The 22,601-nt window shown below is 38.8% G+C and overlaps 3 protein-coding genes across 4 annotated transcripts; all 3 read right to left on the bottom strand.

Moving 5' to 3' along the window:
* Positions 1–1,495: 1,495 nt before the first annotated feature.
* LOC117290606 (glutathione S-transferase theta-2B-like) lies at positions 1,496–7,278 on the bottom strand. Its single transcript, XM_033772066.1, has 6 exons — positions 6,932–7,278; positions 5,358–5,479; positions 4,441–4,528; positions 4,068–4,218; positions 2,899–3,066; positions 1,496–2,088 (listed from the first exon to the last, which is right to left on the bottom strand). Exons 2-6 carry the CDS (start codon positions 5,467–5,469, stop codon positions 1,933–1,935), a joined length of 675 nt encoding a protein of 224 aa, XP_033627957.1. The 5' UTR covers positions 5,470–5,479; positions 6,932–7,278; the 3' UTR covers positions 1,496–1,932.
* Positions 7,279–8,725: 1,447 nt separating this feature from the next.
* LOC117290668 (glutathione S-transferase theta-1-like) lies at positions 8,726–15,667 on the bottom strand. 2 transcript variants are annotated; one of them, XM_033772187.1, is made up of 6 exons: positions 15,445–15,667; positions 14,424–14,547; positions 12,767–12,854; positions 12,168–12,318; positions 10,246–10,413; positions 8,726–9,556 (listed from the first exon to the last, which is right to left on the bottom strand). In XM_033772187.1, exons 2-6 carry the CDS (start codon positions 14,533–14,535, stop codon positions 9,365–9,367), a joined length of 711 nt encoding a protein of 236 aa, XP_033628078.1. In that variant the 5' UTR covers positions 14,536–14,547; positions 15,445–15,667; the 3' UTR covers positions 8,726–9,364. The 2 variants fall into 2 exon arrangements, with proteins under 2 accessions (XP_033628078.1, XP_033628079.1); XM_033772188.1 differs by having other exon boundaries at positions 15,509–15,667.
* Positions 15,668–18,534: 2,867 nt separating this feature from the next.
* On the bottom strand, positions 18,535–22,309 carry LOC117290128 (protein unc-93 homolog A-like). The gene is made up of 4 exons (XM_033771384.1): positions 22,290–22,309; positions 20,744–21,623; positions 19,372–19,639; positions 18,535–18,827 (listed from the first exon to the last, which is right to left on the bottom strand). Exons 1-4 carry the CDS (start codon positions 22,307–22,309, stop codon positions 18,535–18,537), a joined length of 1,461 nt encoding a protein of 486 aa, XP_033627275.1.
* Positions 22,310–22,601: the final 292 nt, after the last annotated feature.

Below are 22,601 nucleotides of genomic sequence, written 5' to 3'. Positions count from 1 at the left end.
AAATGGGCTTTCAAAAGAGGGCGTTGTGTTTTCGAGCCGAACCAAATCATTCCACCCGGTTTGACCTCAATGCCTTTAGTAGCTTTGAGGTCATTATTTTAGCAAGTAGAATGGCGTCCCGACGAAAACAATTCTCAGCAGTGACCGATTTTGTTCTTGTATATAATTCAGCGAGACATTTTCAGGAAGTTTGACACACAAAGTACCCTTAAAAAAAAACTTTGTTAGCATTACGGTTTTTTATTCAAATACGCTAAGTCTCTTTTAAATCAACGCAGGCTTATAATCGTAACCGTTTTACCTTAATGGCACTCGACATGAATTGTTAGTATTGTCAAAAACTATAAAAACAAAAATCTGTGACAATTTGGGCCCAATTAGTGATCAAAGTTGCAAGAAATTAATGAAAGAAAAATATGCCCTTGCTGCACAAAGTGTGTGCTTTCAGATGCCTGAGAAAGGCTTCAAACCTGAGGTCCTTCTCAGGTTCAGATATTTTAAAGAGAAATTTACCTCTTTTTCAAAAACTACGTTACTTCTCAGAGGGAGCCGTTTCTCACAATGTGTTATATTATCAGCAGCTCTCCATCGCACTTTACCAAGTAAGTTTTGATGCTAAATGATGGCAAATAAGGGGCGACCTCAAAAACCGTCAATATTGTAAACTGTACAAAATATAATATGTCTCTTGCAATTGTGCACCGTCAGTTATAAGTAGGCCTACCATATAACTATGAATATAATGATCTAATTAAGGATCAATCGCCTGACGACGACTATCCAGCAATTCTACCTCCTTTAAATAGCGAATACAACCAAGCTGGTCTTCTTCAGAGCCTGTGTAGAGAGCATCCTTCTGTATGGAGCGGAAACCTGGACCATGAAAAAAAGAGTTTCAAGATCGCATCGACGGCACATACACCAGGCTTCTTATGAGGGTACAGAACATCTCATGGCCGGAGCACAAGACCAATGAACAGATCTACGGAGATCCACCAATCTCTACTACTGTTAGCTCAACTCAGAGTCCGCTTCGCAGGTCACTGCTTTCGTGCCAGCCAAAGACCAGGTCATCCCTGACGTGTTATACTGGAGACTACCGCGCCCTAATAGAGGACATCGACCACTCAACTACATCGACGTGATCGGGATACGGAGGCTGAGATAGTAGACCTTCCAAACATGATGAGGGATAAACAACTCTGGCGTGACGTTGTGCATGGAATCTCGGTTGCGACCTCTAAATGATGATGATGACCTCCATGGAATAGTTTAGGCAAAATAATAATAATATAATAATATCGAAGTCTTATATAGCGCACGTATCTACCAAACAAGGTACTCAAGGCGCTGAGTATTATACAAACTTTCAGAAAGATAGGTTATTGCAGTGATGAATTCTGAGACCCAATTATTTAGCACCTTATAAGGGTTTACAAGGTGCTGCGGCGCATTAAGCAGCCACAACCAGGAACACCGGGGCGAACCCCTTCTCTTTTCGATAAGTGCACTGGGTTCTTTTACATGCGTTACACAACACATGGGACCAACGGCTTTACGTCCCATCCGAATTAATTGAGACCAATTAATAACTCACTCCGTGATAGTGAAGTTAATAACGATCCACTAAAAGCTATCGTATTAGTCCCAGCCGATTTTCTATACCTTCCTCCCATCCTGTTATCAGTTATCAGCAGGACAGTTCTTTTCAGAACTGAGAAGTCTCCCTAATTCCGATAATCTACTCCGTGTTAGGAATATTTAAAGCAAGACAGTTCTCTAAAGAACGAAAATCAACCTGGCATATAGACACACACATGGTGTTACCGCAAACCAACTATAAAATGGTTATAAAATTATTATGACTTGACAAATTTTCTAACATTATTTTCATCGATGTATCTCTTTCCTCTGAAGATATTGTGGGTGGATTTACTTCTTGGACTCAGCAAATTTGACGAGGTCTTGGTGAACTTCATCGTATGCTGGGTTAAGACGTTTGGCCACTCGGTCCTTCCATGCCGCTAGCTTGGAGTGGTTTGCCAGTATATGAGTTCCCGGCCGTTGGAACCAAAGAATTTGCGTGAACTGCCACCGAGAAAAGAACAAAAAAATGTATAAACACAATTATTACAAAATTGTTTTTTTTGCTAACCAAACATTTGCTGGTTGTGTAAGTACTTTATGTAATCCACCTTATACATAAACTGACAAACCTGTAGAAGTTTGAGAAAATAGTGCAAAACCGATAACACATTTTTGCATGGCATCGATGCAAAATGAAAAAAGAATAAAACGCTCACTAACACAAAATAAGATTATTTATCTCTCAACAAATATAATATTTCTGACAATAATATTTCAGGGGATGTTTTCTACTATCATCATCATTAGACCGTGTAAGTTTTAATGCTAATCTGTAATTTTTAGAACCATTTCACTTTTAAATGATAGCAGGTTTTTATGTCAACCAGTTTGAAGTTGAGAAACGTTACTGTCAGACGTTTCTCAGATTATGTATCCAATTAGGGTGGACCTAACCGCTGCGGATCATAAAAAATTAGACAAAAAATATTTAAGAAATAACAGCGCAATCTTTGAAATGTTCATAGGCTAGTTTCATCGTATATCATTTTTAAATTTATAGGTTTCAATAGATAATAAAAATAATAATAATTAATAATTGTAAATTTATAACGCGCACATATCTGTCTCAATAGAGACACCCAAGGCGCACAAAAAAAAAAGAAAATTAATGTAACATTTAACAGAAAACTTGAAACTGAATTAGTAAGAACGCTTAAATAACTTGAACAAATCGAACGGTTCCAAAATATAATTATTTTCCTTTGAATAGCAATATTTTCAACTTGCGCCTCTTTCATCTTTGTTCCTTACCTCTGAAATGGCGCAAATGTCTGCAATGGTTATCTCATCACCGCACAGGAAATCACCATCTCCAAGAAATGTCTTTTCCACAACCCCAAGTATCTTGTCAAAGTTATCGTAATCTTTGACGAGCTTTTCTTCATCTGTCGGCATTCCAAACAGCGAGGTTTTTAGGAACTTTGAAAATAAAAGAAAACATACTTTGTGATTTGTTCACACTTTATTTCAAATAATGATAGGGAATGTGTACTAACTAGCCTTTGAGAAGTTGACACAAAGTTGTGGCAAATTGGGGCTGAATTGTAACACAATACCCCGTTGGCCTGAAAATATAAAATAATTGCAAAAACATCGAAAACAAAACATTGTCCACATATAGATGATACAGATAGTAGAAATAAAAATAAAAAAGTACGAAGCTCACAAATTTACGATGAAGTTCAATAGTTAATGAAATTAGTTTTTCAAACTTTAAACCAGTGTTTCCAGTTGTACAAATTAGTTGTCTTTATTTCAGGTACATATCGAGCCATGTATTTGGGTACATAAATCTCAAGTTCAACTCCGAGTTCATTGTGTCGAGCCCGAGATCAACTTCGTGATAAAGGGCCTAGTCACAAATTACTTTTAAAGGCAGTGGACACTATTGGTAATTGTCAAAGACTAGCCTTCACAGTTGGTGTATCTCAACATATGCATAAAATAACAAACCTGTGAAAATTTGAGCTCAATCGGTCATCAAAGTTGCGAGATAATAATGAAAGAATAAAACACCCTTGTCACACGAAGTTGTGTGCGTTTAGATGGTTGATTTCGAGACCTCAAGTTCTAAATCTGAGGTCTCGAAATCAAATTCATTGACAATTACTTCTTTCTCGAAAACTACGTCACTTCAGAGGAAGTGGTTTCTCATAGAGTTTTATACCATAAAACCCATTACTCGTCACCAAGAAAGGTTTTAGGCTGATAATTATTTTGAGTAATTACCAATAGTGTCCACTGCCTTTAAGGTCGATTCAGGGTCCGGGTTGGTATCAGAGTAACGGGTCCCAACTGTCGAGTCAGATTCCGAGTTAGAGTCAGCGTAATGAGGCACTACGGTCGAGTCAGGGTCAGAGTCAGAGTCAGAGTTACGCAGGTCGAGTAGGGGTCTGATTCACGAGTCGCGCACCATTTACCTGCTCTCGACAGATGTCCATGCCCCCCCGTCGAAGACCGGTATGATGCCAGTCCAGATACTCATTCACTTTCGCTCGGGCCTTCAACTCTGCCGGGTACCAGTGATCGGCGACCTTGTGCTTATCCGCAAGATACTTTATTATCGAAAAACTAAACAGAGAAATACATGGTTACAATTTAGTTGTTTAAAGGAATAGAAGACATTCATTTTGATTGATTAATTTGATTTAGTTTCTCATGTCGTTTAATTTTCGTTTACAACTTTGGAGGCTTTCATAACTTTTACTCCCCAAGCTTGCGACATTCCAAACCTTCCTTTGGTTTCATGTGAAGATTAATTGCATAAACAGTTATTGTTTCAAATTGATTTACCATTCAGTGAGAACGAAGTCGTCATCCTTGATGCTGGGAACTTGCCCGAAGGGATTGATTTTCAGGTAGTCTTCTCCTTTGTGTTCACCTGTGAATTCGAAAACAGTCACAATGTTGGTATTTTTTAGAACGCTAGGTGGCAGCAGACTTACAAGGTGAAAACCAGTTTTTATGTGCGGGTACTCAAACTATGGAAATTAATTACCCGGTAAGTCAAAAATCTTGATGATTCAAAAGAGGGCGCTATCAGAAGAAGTCTGTACAGTTCACCATGGGGTACAAAATCTCCTGTCATACTGGACTTCCAAATCGCTTTACGGACTGAATCTGATCTAGGCCTACTTCTCTGTCTAGTTAGAAGCAGGGGGTTTTCAAAACAAAACTGACACGCAATCAATGGTTCCGGGTATTTACCGCTAGATATATCATTTTGAACTCTGAAAACAGTGACCCGGTTCAGCATTGACCCAGGTTTTTGGTATCCATGCAGGGACTTGACACATTTATGGTTCAGGCTATAAATACAACCCCGAACCAGTTTTTTTTTAAATGGGGGTTAACTCTGATTCTGCGTCAGTTTGACCAATTTAGGGTCACTTTGACGCAGGTTCCAGGTCATAATGACCGACATTGGGGCTAAACTCACGGTGCTAATATCTAGGTCAGAGGTTTTCAGATCAATATTTTAAATGTCAGTAGGATTTGAAACTTTTCATGGTGGAAATACGATACAAAAATGTTTGGTGTAACACCATGTAAATGCCTCTAAATGAGTAGGGGTGGTTCTGAAAAGAACGTTGTTTCAACTTGACGCAGTGTATGGCCTATGCGCTGATCGTCTTCTGGAGAAAGATGGACTCTCGACACTGCATCATAATTTTTAATAGCGTTGGTGTCCATCGTCTCCTCACTCTCACCTTTGACTATGGCGACAGTTTTCTCCGTGTACGGGATACCAGTGACTTTGCAGAACAAAAACACACTCCGGCTTGGTTGGGAGATCATGTCTCCATACACGATGAGACCCATGGCGATCACACTTTAATAAGTTAATATAGAACCATTTTTATACAGTTGGGGTGGAATGAATGTATTTGGTATTCGGTTTAAAAGGAACACGTCGCTTTGGATCGGACGAGTTGGTCCATAAAAAGCGTTTGAAATCGTTTGTTATGAAACGTATATGGTTAGAAAGATGTTTTAAAAGTAGAATATAACGATCCACACAAGTATCTCTCAAAATTGCACGGTTTTCTTTTTACGTCGCGAACTATCATGGTCGGTCATTTATGGGAGTCAAAATTGTGACTCCCATAAATGGCCGACCGTGATATTGAACGAAGGTAAAAAGAAAACCATGCAATTTCGAGGCATATTTGTGTAGATCAATGTATTCTACTTTGACATCATCTTTCTAACCATATGCATTTTATAACAAACGGTCACAAAACGCTTTTCAAAGACCAACTCGACCGATCCAAGGCAACGTGTTCCTTTAAATGTCATTGGTTCAACATAGTACCATTGTGTACATTATAAATGGAGTTGAAATTAATATATTATTTGGGTATTCGGTTTAAAGCCATTGGATCCTTTCGGAACAGAAAAAAAAAAAGTTCACAGATTTACAAATAACTTACAGGGTTTACAGAAAGTAGTGGTGAAATACTTCTCTTGAAATATTATTCCATGAAATGCTTTACTTTTTTAGAAAACAGTAAAACAATATCAATTCTCGTTAACGAGAATTACGGATTTATTTTAAACACATGTCATGACACGGCGAAACGCGCGGATACAAGGGTGGGTTTTCCCATTATTTTCTCCCGACTCCGATGACCGATTAAGCCCAAATTTTCACAGGTTTGTTATTTGATATAGAAGTTGTGATACACGAAGTGTGGGCCTTGAACAATACTGTTTACCGAAAGGTTCTAATGGCTTTAAAATGTCATTGGTTCAACATAGTACCATTGTGTAAATATATGGAGTGGAAATTAATATATTATTTTGGTATTCGGTTTAAAAAGCCATTGGTTCAACTATTAGAACAACTCTTCCCATCGAATTTACCATCTGCGATAAAAGGGTATGAAATCAACAATACAAAATGTAGGCCTGAACCAAAACATTAAGCATTATCATAAAACATGGTTCATAAACCATGAAAAATATTTACACCTTCATATTAACACATTTTCAAAAACATGCAAGTTTATGATGATTAAGTTGTCAGGTGCCTAGTTTATGGTTTCAAAACTATCACTGGGTGAAACTTTAGTAACATTCCGACCATCAGAAATCCTACTTATGATTGATTTACTTGCTAGAGTTTAGGGTAGAGTATTATAGGGTTAGGGGAAAAAACTTTGTTGGGGGTGTTGGAACATGAGGGGTGTCGAAACTTGGGGATGCCTGAACATTGTGTAACACTGAACAATGCAAATAAAATTCCAATGAATACATTAAACCGAAGAAAAAAAATGCTTACCTGTTCTTCTCCGAGACGACGTAAACAACCCAATTTATCCGTAGCTTTTTAAAAAGAAGACGGCTTGTCCACGGAGTGGATTTGAGTTTTACTTTTTCATTACTCGGTGTTGTCTAAAATGAAAACATTCCTGCTATGTCAATTTATATTTACCCAAGCAGTTGTCGAAAGCACACACCCGTGACTATGGATTATCACTATAGAGGGTTTTTATCAAGCGACCAACAAGTCTATGAATGCGGCAATAATGAATTGTGGTGGCCTTTAAAGGCACAGATGCTTTTGGTTATTAGTCAAAATAGTTGTCAGCATAAAACCTCACTTTGTAAAAAGCAATGGAGAGCTGTTGATAGTATAAAACATTGTAAGAGACTGCCCTCTCTAGGGGTAACCTAGTTTTTGAGAAAGAGGCAACTTCAAGAGGAATTCGGCCTGAAGTCTTAAGGCATCAGTAAGCACACGTGTGCAACAAGGGTGTTTTTTCTTTCATTATTTTCTTGCAACCTCGATGAACAATTGAGCCAAGTTGTTCGAAGATTATTTTATGCATATATTATGTTGGGATACACCAAGTTACTGGTCTTTGACAATATTACCGAACGCGTCCAGTGCCTTTAAATTTGTATCATTATTTAACAAACTGTTTGTATTTCCGTTAACCCCCATAACTCACGCACGTTTATTGTGTGAGCTTTTACAGTGGTGTGTTGGAGTGGTTTGAAGAGATCTATCCTGTTTGGAAAGGCACAAAACATGCAGAGATCAAGGTCCTTCTACCAGTATATGTTTGTATACAAGAATAGCTTTAGACTCCACGACCTTTAGTTTCAACTGTATGCACCGGTAGGTATAGGTGGCGCCAGACACTGGGTGCACCAGAGTATAACGAGCATAAGGTACCAAATGCTAAAACTTATTATTTCGCAGTTAGATTTTAATTTCAGATACATTTATTTCATGTCAGCATCAATCAATACATAGCTGTGCTCATCCTTTATCAATAAATTCAAGCCAGACTCCATCTTCAACAAAAATGGGCCACGCTTAACAGGGGTCATCTTTTTTAGAAGGCAAGTATACGGCAAGTATACCTAAAGTGCTCCAGATTGAAAATCAGCGACATCGGGACGATTTTCCGCAAAGGTTGTTGGTTTACATCCACTCCAAATCAAATCCTCCTAAAAAAACAAAACAATGTAATTTCTGGTTCCATACAGTAAATAGTATTCTGAAATATTATTTACATACCTCTAGTTCAGTAGCTCCCCCCCCCCCACCAAAAAAAAAAAAATGTTATGTGTATGGGTGAATTTGTTTCGTTTGAAGGTCAGTAACAATTATTTGTCAACTGAGCTCAAATTCAGCTATCAGTCGTGGTGTTTAAATCTCCAAACGTGGCACTATTTATACAAATTAAATTGCGCGCCTTACGCACACAAACAGTTCTCACGCATATGAACGCCCCCATTATCTATGGTGGCCCACAACTGTTTTTTGGTTTGCAGTGGCTCTTTGCGTTTTGCCGTGACTCTTTGCGTTTTGCCGTGGCTCTTTGCGTTTTGCCGTAGCTCTTTTCGTTTTGCCGTAGCTCTTTTCGTTTTGCCGTGGCGCTTTTCGTTTTGCCGTGGCGCTTTTCGTTTTGCCGTGGCGCTTTTTGTTTTGCCGTGGCGCTTTGTGTTTTGCCGTGGCGCTTTTTTTTTTTTGCCGTGGTGCTTTTTGTTTTGCCGTAGTGCTTTTTGTTTTGCCGTGACAGTTGTGGGATTTCAGCTCAATAAGTTCAAGTAAAGAATCGGCTCAGAAACACGTATTTTATTCAGATTTATACTGAATGAAAGTGCTAAAATATTCTGTGATAATTGTCCTTTCCATTGAATAAAAGAAATAATTAATTAAGCGCAAACCTAGCTTGTAAAGATATCCATTCATCAAATTCGAGAATGCATATTACAAACAAACCTGATTTTCATTGATAAAAATTGTAAGACATCATCTCATGAATATTAATTAGCCTTACAGAACACTGTGCAGACGATAATCTGCATCGTTTTTCTACTTAATTTAACCACCGGAAAAGTTTCATTACAATGTGCACCAAAACCATAAAAGTTTGTTGAGCATGAAATAATGTAAATAATATACACTCATAAAGTAAGGTATATTTGTGGCTAATCACAAACGATAAAATTATTTACCAGCTGTTAACCAATCGTAGCAAAAGAACAACGGCAGACGCCATCTTGGATTTCATATAAACAGTATTTGACACGTGTACAACATAACAAACGTGTGTATACTTTTATGCAATCGCTATACACCAGTGGATATGATTTTTACATCGGAAATACCTCATAATACAGTATTTAAAAAAAATGGAAATAAATGCTGAGCACATTGTACAAAAAGTAGAGTATCTGAAGGTAAGATTGTCGAGAATTACAAGTTTTCGACGGGGGCATTTTCGTCAAACAACTTTGACATGGGGATGGCCGACTCCAATTTGCGAAAATCACGGTAAACTTCATCGTATGCAGGGTTGAGACGTTTGGTCACTCGGTCCTTCCATGCCGCTAGCTTGGGGTGACTCGCCAGTATGTCACGCCGTTGTATTGGAACAATGTTCGATATCTAAAAAAAGACATATAACAAAAATGTCAGCTTATTTCTACCTCCATGCTTAAAGGCACTGGACACTAATGACTCATATAACTATTAGCATAACAGATTACTCAAACGAGCAATGGAGAGCTGTTGATAGTATAAAATATTGTTTGAGACGGCTCCCTCTGAAGTAACGTAGGAGAAAGAGGTTACTCAAATAATTAATACAATACTTCAGTTGAAGTCTTTTTTCTACATCGCATAAATGCACACAAATTTGTGCATCAAGGGTGTTTTTTCTTTCATTATTCTTTTGCAACTTCGATAACAAACAATGAGCCCGATTTTGTACAGGTTTGTTATTTTAATGCATATATTGGGATACACCACAAGTGAGAATACTGGTTTTTGACAATTACCAAACGTGTCCGGTGCCTTTCAATGCCGATTGAAATGTAACTGAGTGAGCCTGGTGTTAAAATTAATGAATTTCTGTTAAAATAGGCTAGGAAAAACCTATACTGCAAATTAGCAACGCATTTTAGCCTTCCTCAACGCACACTGCAAAACATCTCCTTGCCTAGACGTGTGAACAAGTCGTTAATATTGTATGTCGCGGTGATAGTCGAAATAGTCGCAAGAGAGCCGTTTCGCTATCACTGCGACAGACGCCTTTAACGACTTTTCGACAAGTCTAGTCACTGTAAGTTCCTCACCTCTGACATGACACAAATGTCCGCTATGCTTATCTCACCACCGAATAAGAATGCATCATCGCCAAGAAATATCTTTTCCAGATGTCCAAGTACTTCATCGAGGAACTCATAATCTTTGACGAGTTTTGCTTCATCTGTTGGCTTTCCAAACTTTAATTTGTTCCAAACCTTGGGAAATAAGAAATAAAAAACTTCTGTGAGAAAATCGAAAAAATCACTATATTTTATACATTTTGCATTGAACATGGACATGATTTCATTGGTTACAATTATTTCATTGGAAGCAATGATTTCATTTGTTAAGTTAAAGGCAGTACACAAATTGATAATTACTCAAAATAACTGTTAGCATAAAACCTTACTTGGTAACGAGTAATGGGGAGAGGTTGATAGTATAAAACATTGTGAGAAACGGCTCCCTCGAAAGTGACGTAGTTTCGAGAAAGAAGTCAAGGAGTCTCGAAATCAAGCATCTGAAAGCACACAAATTCGTATGACCATACCTGCCAACATTCGAAACCCAGAAATATGGACAAGCCTGGCCAGGGTCCAGGGGTCACCAAGGCGCCTTGTATCCTTTGGCAATTTGGCGCTTTATAAATACTGTTATTATTATTATTATTATTATTAAGGCGGGGTACTGTGAATGAGTGTTTTCTTCCAGGGGGCTCTGCATTGCAGGGGACAGTGCCCCCTGGAAGCTAACAGAACTACACAGCTTCCAGAGTCATTTGGGGGCTAAACATTAACATAAAGTAAATTAACTTTGAATGTGGAACTACTCCATAAAAACAATACATTAGTTCATTATTATTTGATAACACAGCTTTTCACCACCTTTCTATTGGTGTAGACCTTTGTATGTGGATTGTTTTGCTTGTTTTAGGAGGGCTGGACTGTATTTTGTGTCGAAGCAAGTTTCCCTCTTTGGCAGTTTTTAGGTGGGCGACTATATCTCCCCGTCCACCGTGAGCAATACTCACATCGGTTCTACTACCACAGAAAGCGTGATGCCTACTTTTTGTTGAGCTTTTAAGGCACAAGAAATCTGTGGCGTAATTATCGTTAAAAACGCAGGATCTCTTCGATTTACTGCCACTCATTTTGAAAATCAACTTACGGTTTTAAAAAAATGGCGACCGCAACACCCTTCGTACCACGACGTCGTCGACGAAGCAAATACATGTGCATAACGTATTATGTATGTACACACGCACACACTCACGCACCGCATGTATTGGCTTGACACAATAAACTTGGTACAAGTCTTCTCCACGAATCTCTCTACGCGTACAATGTTGTTGCACGGACTAAACGGACACTTTTTGAGGGAGCGCATGTTTCAACAAGTCTATGATACAACTAAACTCTTCATCAGTCGTTTACAACATTTGTTTTTATTGATATACACACACACACACGCACACACCACATGCTTGACAAATGATTTAATAAACTTGATACAAGTCCTCCACACGAATCTCCCTCTACACGTGCGTACTTGTTCACTCACACGGCTACTTTGGGATGAAATGCACGTTCGCTCAGCAAGTCTAAAATACATCTAGTCTTGTTTTCAGCCGTTCATTATCAATTTTCTTACTTTTTAATAATAAAATCGTGAAATCTGAGAAACCGGGACAGTCCCGATTTTAGGCGTCTTTGAAACTCAGAAACCGGGACTGTCCCGGGAAATCGGGACAGTTGGCAGGTATGGTATGACAATGGTGTTTTTTCTTTCTTTATTATCTCGCAACTTATCTCGACGACCAATTGAGCTCAAATGTTCACATGTTTGTTATTTTATGCATATGTTGAGATACACCAAGTGTCCAGTGTCTTTAAAGGTGCAGTGACGTAAAGCTTTCCTATCTGTGTTTTGATTGATCCGAAGGAGTGTGACGTCAGATGTCCGGGCTTACCTGTTCGTGTTTGACGGCTGATACCGCCTTCCGGAGAGTAGTATGGTGCCAGTCCAGATACTCATTCACTTTCGCTCGGGCCTTCAACTCAGCCGGGTACCAGTGATCGGCTACCTTGTGCTTATCCGCCAGATACTTTAAGATCGAAAAGCTGTCACAGAAATGTATGGACAAAATTTGACTCAAAAGCGGGACTCTCATGTTTGTTGATTAAGGCGTTTTATTTTCTTGTATCGCTTCATTCCTCCACATTCACGTTTCGATTGCCACAATATTGCAATCGAGGTGATGAGGTGGTTATGTTGTTAAGTTGAGTAGAGTGTTTTCAAATACATAAGTTCATTTGTTTGTTGGTATGATTGTCTGTTCATTAGGGGTTGTTTGTTTTTTTGTGTGTCTGTTGGGGTGTTGATGTTTTGTGGGCTGTTTTTCAATTAGCACGCACTATGTTTGTGTGCCACCAGCCTGCCGGCGACATAACAATGTCACCCCCGCCGTTGTCAAACTTGTCTGTTAGGGTACAAGTTGTTGTGTTTTTGCTTTTCTTTGAAAAGATTAGTTGGTATTTTCATATTTTTATATTGCAAATTATTGCTTACCATTCAGTGAGAATGAAGTCATCGTCCACGATGCACGGGACTTTCCCGACGGGATTTATTTTCAGATAGGCTTCTCCTTTGTGTTCCCCTGTGAATTTGAAGAAAGAAAACAATATTTACTGGACAGTTGAACATTTGCTTTTTCGATATTGTACATTGGACATTCACAAAGGTTTGAACAGCAACAAATGTAAACATAAATCAAAATACATACAATCAACTACATGTAATGGGTAAACATTTGTGGCTTTGTTTTATTAGAAAAGGCAATTCCTTGCGACTCAAGTCTCCTGACGATGACTAGAGCAAGCCAGTCAAAACGTTGAGACCAATTTAATAGCTGACTCTACGGCAGTACAGTTAATTACGATCCTATAAGCTAAAGTAGTAGTCCAGCCTATTTTCTATACCATCCGCCCAGGTAACAGTTAATAAGCAGGACAGTTTTTTTCAAAACTGAAAAGTCTCCCGAACCTCCGATTATCTACTCCGCGGCAGTAGAATAAAGAAAGACAGTTCTCTACGAACAACTCTACCTGCCAAGTAGATACACACATGGTGTTACCGCAAACCAAATATACATTGATACCGCACCATGCAATGCCTAAAATCTTATAGACTAAGTTGGACATGTTCACCTTTTAACACATAAAAATAAATGAGTAAATAAATGATTAGATGATACATTAATTTGTAAGATTTTTAATGGATTGTCACTAAACAAAATATTATATAATTTTAAATAAATGGCACATTTATTAAATTGTATATTCAATAATGTGTCACTAAACAAAACATTCCTAGTTAATAATTAAAATATGACACAATAATCAATGTTTGTAATTATTTGTCCCTAAACAAAAATTAATTTAAAAGAGTGTCAGTTCCAGTCTTTTGCAGGAGTGGTGTCAGTATCACTCTACTGTGACATTTTTTAAAAGTGCAATTGGAGACTTTCCAACGCTAGGCGGCAGCAGACATACCGGGTAAATTTCCATTGTTTACGTAGTTCTGAACATGCGCATAATTCTGAGAACAATGGATTTACCCGGTAAGTCTGCTGCCCTCTATCGTCCCAGAAAGTCTCCCATTGGAACGACTTCCAATCTATAAATCGAGTTGAAAGTACCCGTCTTTCTAAAAAGAGTTGTCCGCCATAATGGCTCTTTGCAAAAGTTGTCGAACAAAACGAGTGTTGTTTCACTCTTTTACATTAAAAGAGTGTATTATAGGTGTGATTTTGAATAAATATATATATATATTTTAAAGACACTGGATACAATTGGTAATTGTCAAAAACCAGTCTTCTCACTTAATGTATCTCAACATATGCATAAAATAACAAACCTGTGAAAATTTGAGCTCTAATGGTCGTCGAAGTTGCGAGATAATAGTGAAAGAAAAAACACCCTTGTCACACGAAGTTGTGTGCTTTTATAAATTGTTAATTTCGAGACCTCAAATTCTAAATCTGAGGTCTCGAAATCAAATTCGAAAATTACTTCTTTCTCGAAAACTATGTCACTTCAGAGGGAGCCGTTTCTCACAATGTTTTATTATCATCTTCTCACCATTACTCGTTACCAAGTGAGGTTTTATGCTAATAATTATTTTGAGTATACCAAAAGTGTCCACTGCCTTTAATGAATAGACTCACATTCTGTCATTTGTATAGTTTTATCTGTATACGGGATACCAGTGACTTTGCAGAATACATAAACGCTGCGACTTGGTGGCGAGATACCGGATCCATACACCGTCAGGCCCATGGTGATATCCAACTGGAACAATCAATATAATTCAATATTGTAATAATAATAATAATAATAATAATAATAATAATAATAATAATAATAATAATAATAATAATAATAATAATAATAATAATAATAATAATAATAATAATAATAATAATAATAATAATAATAATAATAATAATAATAATAATAATAATAATAATAATAATAATAATAATAATAATAATAATAATAATAATAATAATAATAATAATAATAATAATAATAATAATAATAATAATAATGTCGAAGTCTTATGTAGCGCACGTTTCTACCAAACAAGGTACTCAATGTGCCGAGTATAATTATACAAACTTTCAGAAAGATTAGGAACATTATTATTATTATTATTATTATTATTTATTTTTATTATTTTTTTTTTTAGCTTAACATTTGCTGGTAGAGTAAGCACTCCATATAATCCACCACATACATAGACTGACAAACCAGTAGAATTTTTAGATCGACTGGCCATCTGGGTCAGGAGAAAATGTGGAAAAACCGATGACACATTTTGCATGACATCTTAAAAAAAAAAGAGAATAAACCGATCACTGAGGGATAAACTCCAAACGAGAAATAAGTTTTATTTATTTCGCATCAAATTAATGATATGACATTTCAAGGGATGCTTTCTACTATCGTCATCATTAGACTGTTTTTAAACAGTCTATTGATGTTTTATGTAAATTATGTGATCTTTATGGACGGTTTTTTGTCTTAATAATTCTGTAATGTACCTTTAATTTGAGTTGTGATGGCAATGCCTCTGCGTTGCGGAACACTACATGGTTGTGAGTTGACTAACAAACAGTTAAGTTGTTTTAAATGACACATATAGCACTTCGGAGCTAACTGAGATTAAGTATGTATAATACTAACCTTTAGGATTGTTTTATGCTCAAGCTCTGCATGGATCGCTGCTAATGGAGAGTTTTACACTTACCGACTTGAGTGCTACGAAAAAAGGTTCTAATTCGTTGAGAGTATACTAATGAAGGCAGCGTTCACTTCCAATGCTGAATTGTAGTACATGGCAGACTACATTGTACTTGTTGGTCAGTTTGTTTGTAAGCACCTCGACCCGTGTCGACTGACCTGTGTACTGGAGTACAAGGTACACCGAAAGAGTGGTTGGGGTTGCGAAAGAGGTATTGTGCAACCATTCTGAAAGCGCTTTTGATACGTAGCCTGCACTCCTTAAAGGCAGTGGACACTATTGGTAATTGTCAAAGACTAGCCTTCACAGTTGGTGTGTCTCAACATCCGCATAAAATAACAAACCTGTGAAAATTTGAGCTCAATCGGTCATCGAACTTGCGAGATAATAATGTAAGAAAAACACCCTTGTCACACTAAGTTGTGTGCGTTTAGATGGTTGATTTCGAGTTCTAAATCTGAGGTCTCGGAATCAAATTTGTGGAAAATTACTTCTTTCTCGAAAACTATGGCACTTCAGAGGGAGCCATTTCTCACGATGTTTTATACCATCAACCTCTCCCCATTACTCGTCACCAAGTAAGGTTTTATGCTACTAATTATTTTGAGTAATTGGCAATAGTGTCCACTGCCTTTAAAGACGTGTAGGCACAGAAAAGAGAAAAAGAAAACATGTACACTGTAAGAATGTTCTCTTTAAAGGGCCTGGGTACTTTTTGTAGAACACAAAAATACAGGTTTACTACACAGTTTGAAAATAATGATAGTAGAACTGCTTCCCTTACAGACAGTGGAAATAGTGTCAAGACCAGTCTTCTCACTGTGTGTATCTCAACACATGCATAAAATAACAAACCTTTGAAAATTTGAGCTCAATTGGTCGTTGAAGTTGCGAGATAATGAAAGAAAAAAACACCCTTGCCACACGAAGTTGTATGCTTTCAGATGCTTGGTTTCGAGACCTCAAAGTCTAAATCTGAGGTCTCGAAATCAAATTCATGGGAAATTACTTCTTTCTAGAAAACTACGTTACTTCAGAGGGAGCCGTTTCTCCGAATGTTTTATACTATTAACCTCTCCCCATTACTAAGTTACCAAGTAAGGTAACATAAACATCCAGCGAACTCAAATAAATCAACAGGATGAACACGATTCTTTCCTTAAAATATAAAAGAAAAGTATTTTAATAAAAGGGAATTAAAACTTACATAAAAGTACAGGAAATTACAAATAGGACCGAATAAGGATGAACCCCGACCTCAGAGTAATATACGAATTTTGACTACACGTCAGATAATACAGGGTGCGTTCGTTTAGCTTCCCTGTGGGTCGACCCCGGTGTGTGGCGGTTTTTGTTTCCAGGACGCACGTGGGTAATTATCTGCACCCATTCGTCCTGGAAAATGAAACGACACACACCGGTGTGGCGGTTTCAGTCTTCCGCCGTGTTCAGTTTTCCGGGTGACGTAGCCGGACATTTCACCACGTTGTTGGAACGGTTTTAGCTTTCCGGCGTGTTCAGTTTTCCGGGTGACTTAGCCAGACAAAAATACAGCCGCGAGTACCCTGGCGAGTACTGTAGTTCTCTCAGTGACCCCAAATTGTTTATTATTACGATTCTTTTCTGTTTGGTCACATTCTCTTGCCCCATCTTTACACGTATTCATGCGTACAGCTGTAAGCAGGTCACACTGCTTGTGCCACACCAAATTCTCTCATACGATCCACACGCGTTCGCCGCTCGTTGTACTCGTGGACGCCGCCATGACAGCTACCGGAGAGTAACACGGATGACTCAATACAGCACTAAAAATTGACTGCTTTTGCTTGCTGTGCGCAGGCATCGCATGACGTAATTTTACCGTATTTGGTCATTCGGAAAACTGAACACGGCGGAAAGTTGAAACCGCCACACCGGGGTCGACCCGGGGGCGTATTTTTTTTCCTAGGACGAACGTGGGCAATTAACATAATATGGGCGTGTTTTTGCCAGAAAAACACCCTCGGGCATGCACGAGCTTTAGTGATGACCGCAAGGGACCTTGGACCACTGGTGGTGGTATGTGGAATGAAAATAGTTGTGGTAAATAAATGGGGACCACACAACCTGCTTTTCTTCTACTACGCTTCACACAATGGTGTACAGGTTGTGATGAACCAGTCTACCTCCTCCTCCATGGTCTCACCATGGAGATATATGGTCGATTTTTAAACTGGGCACATTTGGTAATTATTGTCGAAGACCAGTATTTTCACTTGATGTATCCAAACATGCATAAGATAACAAACCTGTGGAAAAAAAAACACATGATTGTGGTTGCATAATTGTGTGTGGTCCAGATGCATATGTGCTGTTTGTAATGCAGTATTAAATAAAAAAATTAAAAAATTAGGGACCACAACCGTTCATTATGACCGTAAGTCTATTTTCATAGTTACCCTCCCTCCCCCTCCCAACCATATCCAAACGTATTTTATCGGGCAATCAAGACTTGGCAATGAAAGCAAGCGCGACGCATTTTATGGACAAACGGTAGAGTTGTACAAATACGCAGTTTTACATGGTACATGGTACTAAATATAATGTACATTGTACATGTAACATGAACACGTGTATGCGTGTATGTGTACATGTTTAATAATATGCGTGAGTGTATTTCCACAACTATTATTACGTCGAAGTACGCATGTGCATGGGAAAATGTATAGTTAACTACGCCCATTTATGTAAATTGCCCACGTTCGTCCTAGGAAAAAAAAATACGCGAGCCGGGGAAGCTAATCGAACGCACCCACAACTGGGCTGTTTGATCAACTCTCCGCGAACTGAACAGACTAAGGAGTTTCGCGGGATAAAAAGTAAAAAAAATACACAGAATGGCTCCACAGAATGGAAATACTTTGAGATAAAGACACCGACGAGACCGAATACTTAAAAATTCTGGATTTAACATGTAAAATGCTGGACTCAACACTTTCAAAGTATAGTCACTCACCGAACTATTCCAAGTGTTGGATTCAACTCTTTAGTTTTTAGAGTGTTTTGACTGCACCATCATCATCAAAGCTGACCATGACGACTTCTCTAGTAACTTCACCACCCTCTTTATACCCTCGCTTGTCTTTCATCTTCACTAGGACTTCGTCAGTGTAGTAGAGGAGCATAGAAACACAGAGTAGAGTGGTGAGGCCATACAACTTGTAAGAGATGCATACAGATGATGGGATACTGGTAGCAAATGATATGGTGTTTCCGATAGAACTGAAGAAGTAAATCGCGGAGAATACCGGCTCTTGGTTGTTTGGGAACAGCACGCTGGCTAGTACTGCAACGTACAATATCAAGATTGTGGTTTGTTTACTTCCGAATTATAGGTATCAACACATCAAATACAACAACGGTAGCAGGCAGGTGCAATACTGAAAAACAGCTTAATTAACAATATACCAACAATGAAAAATAAAAAATAAAAAATAAAAAACAACGCCAACAGTAACAACAGCCAAAACATCTTCATCAGCGGCCGTGCGGCAGCAACAACAACAACAACAACAACAACAACAACAACAACAACAACAACAACAACAACAACAACAACAACAACAACAACAACAACAACAACAACACCAACAACAACAACAACAACAACAACAACAACAACAGCAGAACATTAACTTTGCATTTATTCCGTTAGCGAAAATCAGAGGGATCTGCTGAGTGATTGGATGTGCTTGGACGAAACTATACAATAACCAAAATAATGCATTCGCTGTTGAACTATGGTCAAAGATTATTTTATTATGCCTATTTATAACAGGTTGCAAACTTTGTGAGTTTGTGGTTATTCATTACACAAAATTAACTTGTACCTCGTATCTGTATCGTCCATACTGCATCACACAAAGCCAATGCTACTGCCAGTGAGTGCAGATGCCATCTCTCTCCTAAGTCAGGGTTCCAGACCAAGCACACGGCCATTACGGCAATGTTTATCGCCGCTGCCCCAGTAAATAACGCCAATCTACCCAGCACCTTCCTAATCCAGCCTATCACTACTGTGAAAACTGCATCAGCTGTTGCAAACGTCATGATGACGTAACCGACCATGTGAATGCCTTGCGTGCAGCTAACGAAAGACTGGAATTCATAAAAAAATAAAGGTAGATAACATTTGAACAAATTATAGTTTTATAAACAAGTAACATATTACATTTAGCAAGTTCGAGTGCGCACATTTTAGTCTAGTCGACCTCCCACCTTTTTGCTTAAGTGTCACTGGTTCCCCTCTGCGCTTAACACATGTTAGAACGGAACATGCTATGTGGACCAGTGGTTCGAGGCTGGTTCCAAATGGTCGACCACAGTAGTCAACCAATGGTCGACCAGCCTGGGTTCGAGTAAAAATGGTCAACCTTTAGTTAACCATGTGCACACTCGAACTTGCTCATGGTCACTGTCTTGGTCTGACAGTAGACCTTATCGCAAATAGTCGACGTGTGCTGTTGGCGTTGAATGAGGTGCATGCTGGTCTAGCTAGCGGTCAAGTTTGATACCTAGCTTAGAGACACTGGACACTACTGGAGATTGTCAAAGACCAGTCTTCTCACTTGGTGTATCTCAACACATTTTTCACTTTTATGCATAATAACAATCCTGTGAAAATTTGAGCTCAATTGGTCGTCGAAGTAAGTTGCGAGTGATAATGAAAAAAAAACCACCCTTGTCACACGAAGTTGTGTGCTTTCAGATGCTTGAATTAGAGACCTCAAAATCTAATTCTGAGGTCTCGAAATCAAATTCGTGGAAACATACTTCTTTCTCGAAAACTACGTTACTTCAGCGTTAGAGGGAGCCATTTCTCACAATGTTTTTCACTATCAACCTCTCTCCATTACTCGTAACCAAGTAAGGCGTTAACAATTATTTTGAGTGGCCGTGTCCGAAACGGTGACTTCGGCTACAGCTACGTCTAGATCGCGCGCGTCTGCCTATTCTTCAACACTGACAGACGCGCTGATCTAGACGTAGCTGTAGCCGAAGTCGTCGTTTCGGACACGGCCTAATAACCAATAACCAATAGCAAAAATTCCACCATGTTCAACATTGTTGTGACTTCTGCCCGCTCAACTTTTACTTTAATAATTTAAAAATAGGTATGTAAAAAATATTTGATCGTCCTTTGTTTTGTTAGATTGGCTTTTTTAAGCCAAATAAATTCAACTGAACTGAAAACAAAATTACCTTTGTAAAGTCCGCCATTACAAATGAGTAGAACATGCCGGTATATACAGCAAACGGTGTGAGCATCAAGAGCTGTGGCCTTTGTAATGCTTTGAGTGTAGCCAGCCAGGTAATAGTCTCCTCTCCAGGCGTTGCATCCACTTCTGCAGCAGACACAGCCTTATACTTTGGCCCGATGTCTTGAATGAAGAATACGCCCACAAGAGGTGCCACAATCAAACCACTCGTTGAAAAACATGCTAAGAAAATGTGGATGATATAATCGGGCGGTTTGACCGCACCGACTGCCTCTTGCGGCATATCAGCACCGCAGTCCCTCGCACCACATCGGGACACGCTGAAATTCTGCATCATCAAGACGCCATCTTCTTCGGCGTTATTTGTCATCACATTTGAAACAAAAAATGTAGAGATGATGTACGCTACTTGCCATGCGGTATTGACCAAACCGAGATATCGACTTGTGAGCACCTCTGCCCGCTCTTCACCGGTAACCCTGGCTTTGTCCTGGGCAAGGGTATGCAAATAAGTCGACACCGCAGACCAGTTCGGTCCGGCGGCAAGCCCACAGATGAGCGCAGACGGGACTATCGTATAAAACCGCGGGAAAAAGTTCGACACTGCGTACAGACCAGTCGTCAGTGAGCCAAGAATCATGGTCCTCTTCGTGCCGAGTTTCCTGATCATTATTGGAGATATAAATAGACTTGACAAAGACATTGCAGCGAAGAGACAGCTCAGGCTAGCCAGGCCAAGCCCTTTGGACGGGTTCAAGCTGCTCTGCAGGGACTGTAGAGAGCTATAGGAAAACGAGTTAAAAGCAAAGACTACGCATACTGCTACGATGTTTACCGTGTTCCTTCTTGAAGTCGTATTGAAGCTGAAATAGAACAAAGAATGTTATATTTCCTTGTACTAGTTTCAACTCTTGGCTCAAACACCGTTTTATCTCCTGGATTTGTTTGTCTTCGTTTTATTTGTTTGTTTGTGTTGCTGGGCCAAAAGTGTACACTTAAAATACAACGCTAAATTAATGATAGCTCAATCGGTCATCGAATGTTGCGAGATAATAATGAAAGTAAAAACACCCCTGTCATACGCAAAGTTGTGTGCTTTCAGATGCTCGTTACCAAGTGAGGTTTCATGCTAATAATTATGTTGAGTAATAACCAATAGTGTGAAGTGTGTCCACTGCCTTTAATGGGGGGTATTAGTCGGCAGCCAGGAGCTTCGCGCGAGAGCAGTGATCTCGCGAGAGATAGTCTTCGATCGTGCGAACCTGAACCATTACGCCACCACCACGACTTAACTATCTTACAGCGACAGACCATTAACGACTTGTCCACAACTTCTATGAAACATTTGGACTGAGCGACACCACCGTCAGATTGGATGTCCATTGATAGCTGTATAAATATATTGTTTTAATGCAACGTCGTAAAGGTTGATAAAGATTGGGAGGCCATAAATACAAGGCAAAAACACATCGTAACAATGTTACAAAAACAAACAAAACAGGTTATTATAGTTAATGACACCAACTCACACATTCCCTGCGGTCTCCATGATGCACAACTGCCGTTCACTGGCTCTGGAATAGGTAAGATGTTCAGTGTACAATATATCATGAAACAGAAAGGTTATTAATATAGGGAGACTGATAACAACCAAATTGTAAGCTGGGTGGGCTTATAATACTCTCGTACATCTAGTCAATAACGCATCAGGTCGACTGTGCGTATTATCAGATTGTACAAATATACGGCACTGATGGACACCTCTGGTAATTTTTTGTCAAAGACCAGTCTTTTCCTTTGGTGTATCTCAATTTTTTTTAAATTATGCATAACAGGCGCGG

The sequence above is a fragment of the Asterias rubens genome, chromosome 5, assembly GCF_902459465.1.
Source record: "Asterias rubens chromosome 5, eAstRub1.3, whole genome shotgun sequence".
Classification (NCBI taxonomy): domain Eukaryota; kingdom Metazoa; phylum Echinodermata; class Asteroidea; order Forcipulatida; family Asteriidae; genus Asterias; species Asterias rubens.
This window is presented reverse-complemented; position numbering and strand designations above follow the sequence as displayed.

Coding starts and splice junctions, on each gene's coding strand:
- LOC117290128 (XM_033771384.1), bottom strand. CDS start 22,309: ATGGAGACCGCAGGGAATGT. Junction 21,624..22,289: donor ATGGAGACCGCAGGGAATGT/GTGAGTTGGTGT, acceptor GTTCTATTTCAG/CTTCAATACGACTTCAAGAA. Junction 19,640..20,743: donor TAATGGCGGACTTTACAAAG/GTAATTTTGTTT, acceptor TATGAATTCCAG/TCTTTCGTTAGCTGCACGCA.
- LOC117290668 (XM_033772187.1), bottom strand. CDS start 14,535: ATGGGCCTGACGGTGTATGGATCCGGTATCTCGCCACCAAGTCGCAGC. Junction 12,855..14,423: donor AACTATACAAATGACAGAAT/GTGAGTCTATTC, acceptor TCAAATTCACAG/GGGAACACAAAGGAGAAGCC. Junction 12,319..12,766: donor GACTTCATTCTCACTGAATG/GTAAGCAATAAT, acceptor TTTCTGTGACAG/CTTTTCGATCTTAAAGTATC.
- LOC117290606 (XM_033772066.1), bottom strand. CDS start 5,469: ATGGGTCTCATCGTGTATGGAGACATGATCTCCCAACCAAGCCGGAGT. Junction 4,529..5,357: donor AACTGTCGCCATAGTCAAAG/GTGAGAGTGAGG, acceptor TCGAATTCACAG/GTGAACACAAAGGAGAAGAC. Junction 2,089..2,898: donor ACATTTGCGCCATTTCAGAG/GTAAGGAACAAA, acceptor TCTCGGTGGCAG/TTCACGCAAATTCTTTGGTT.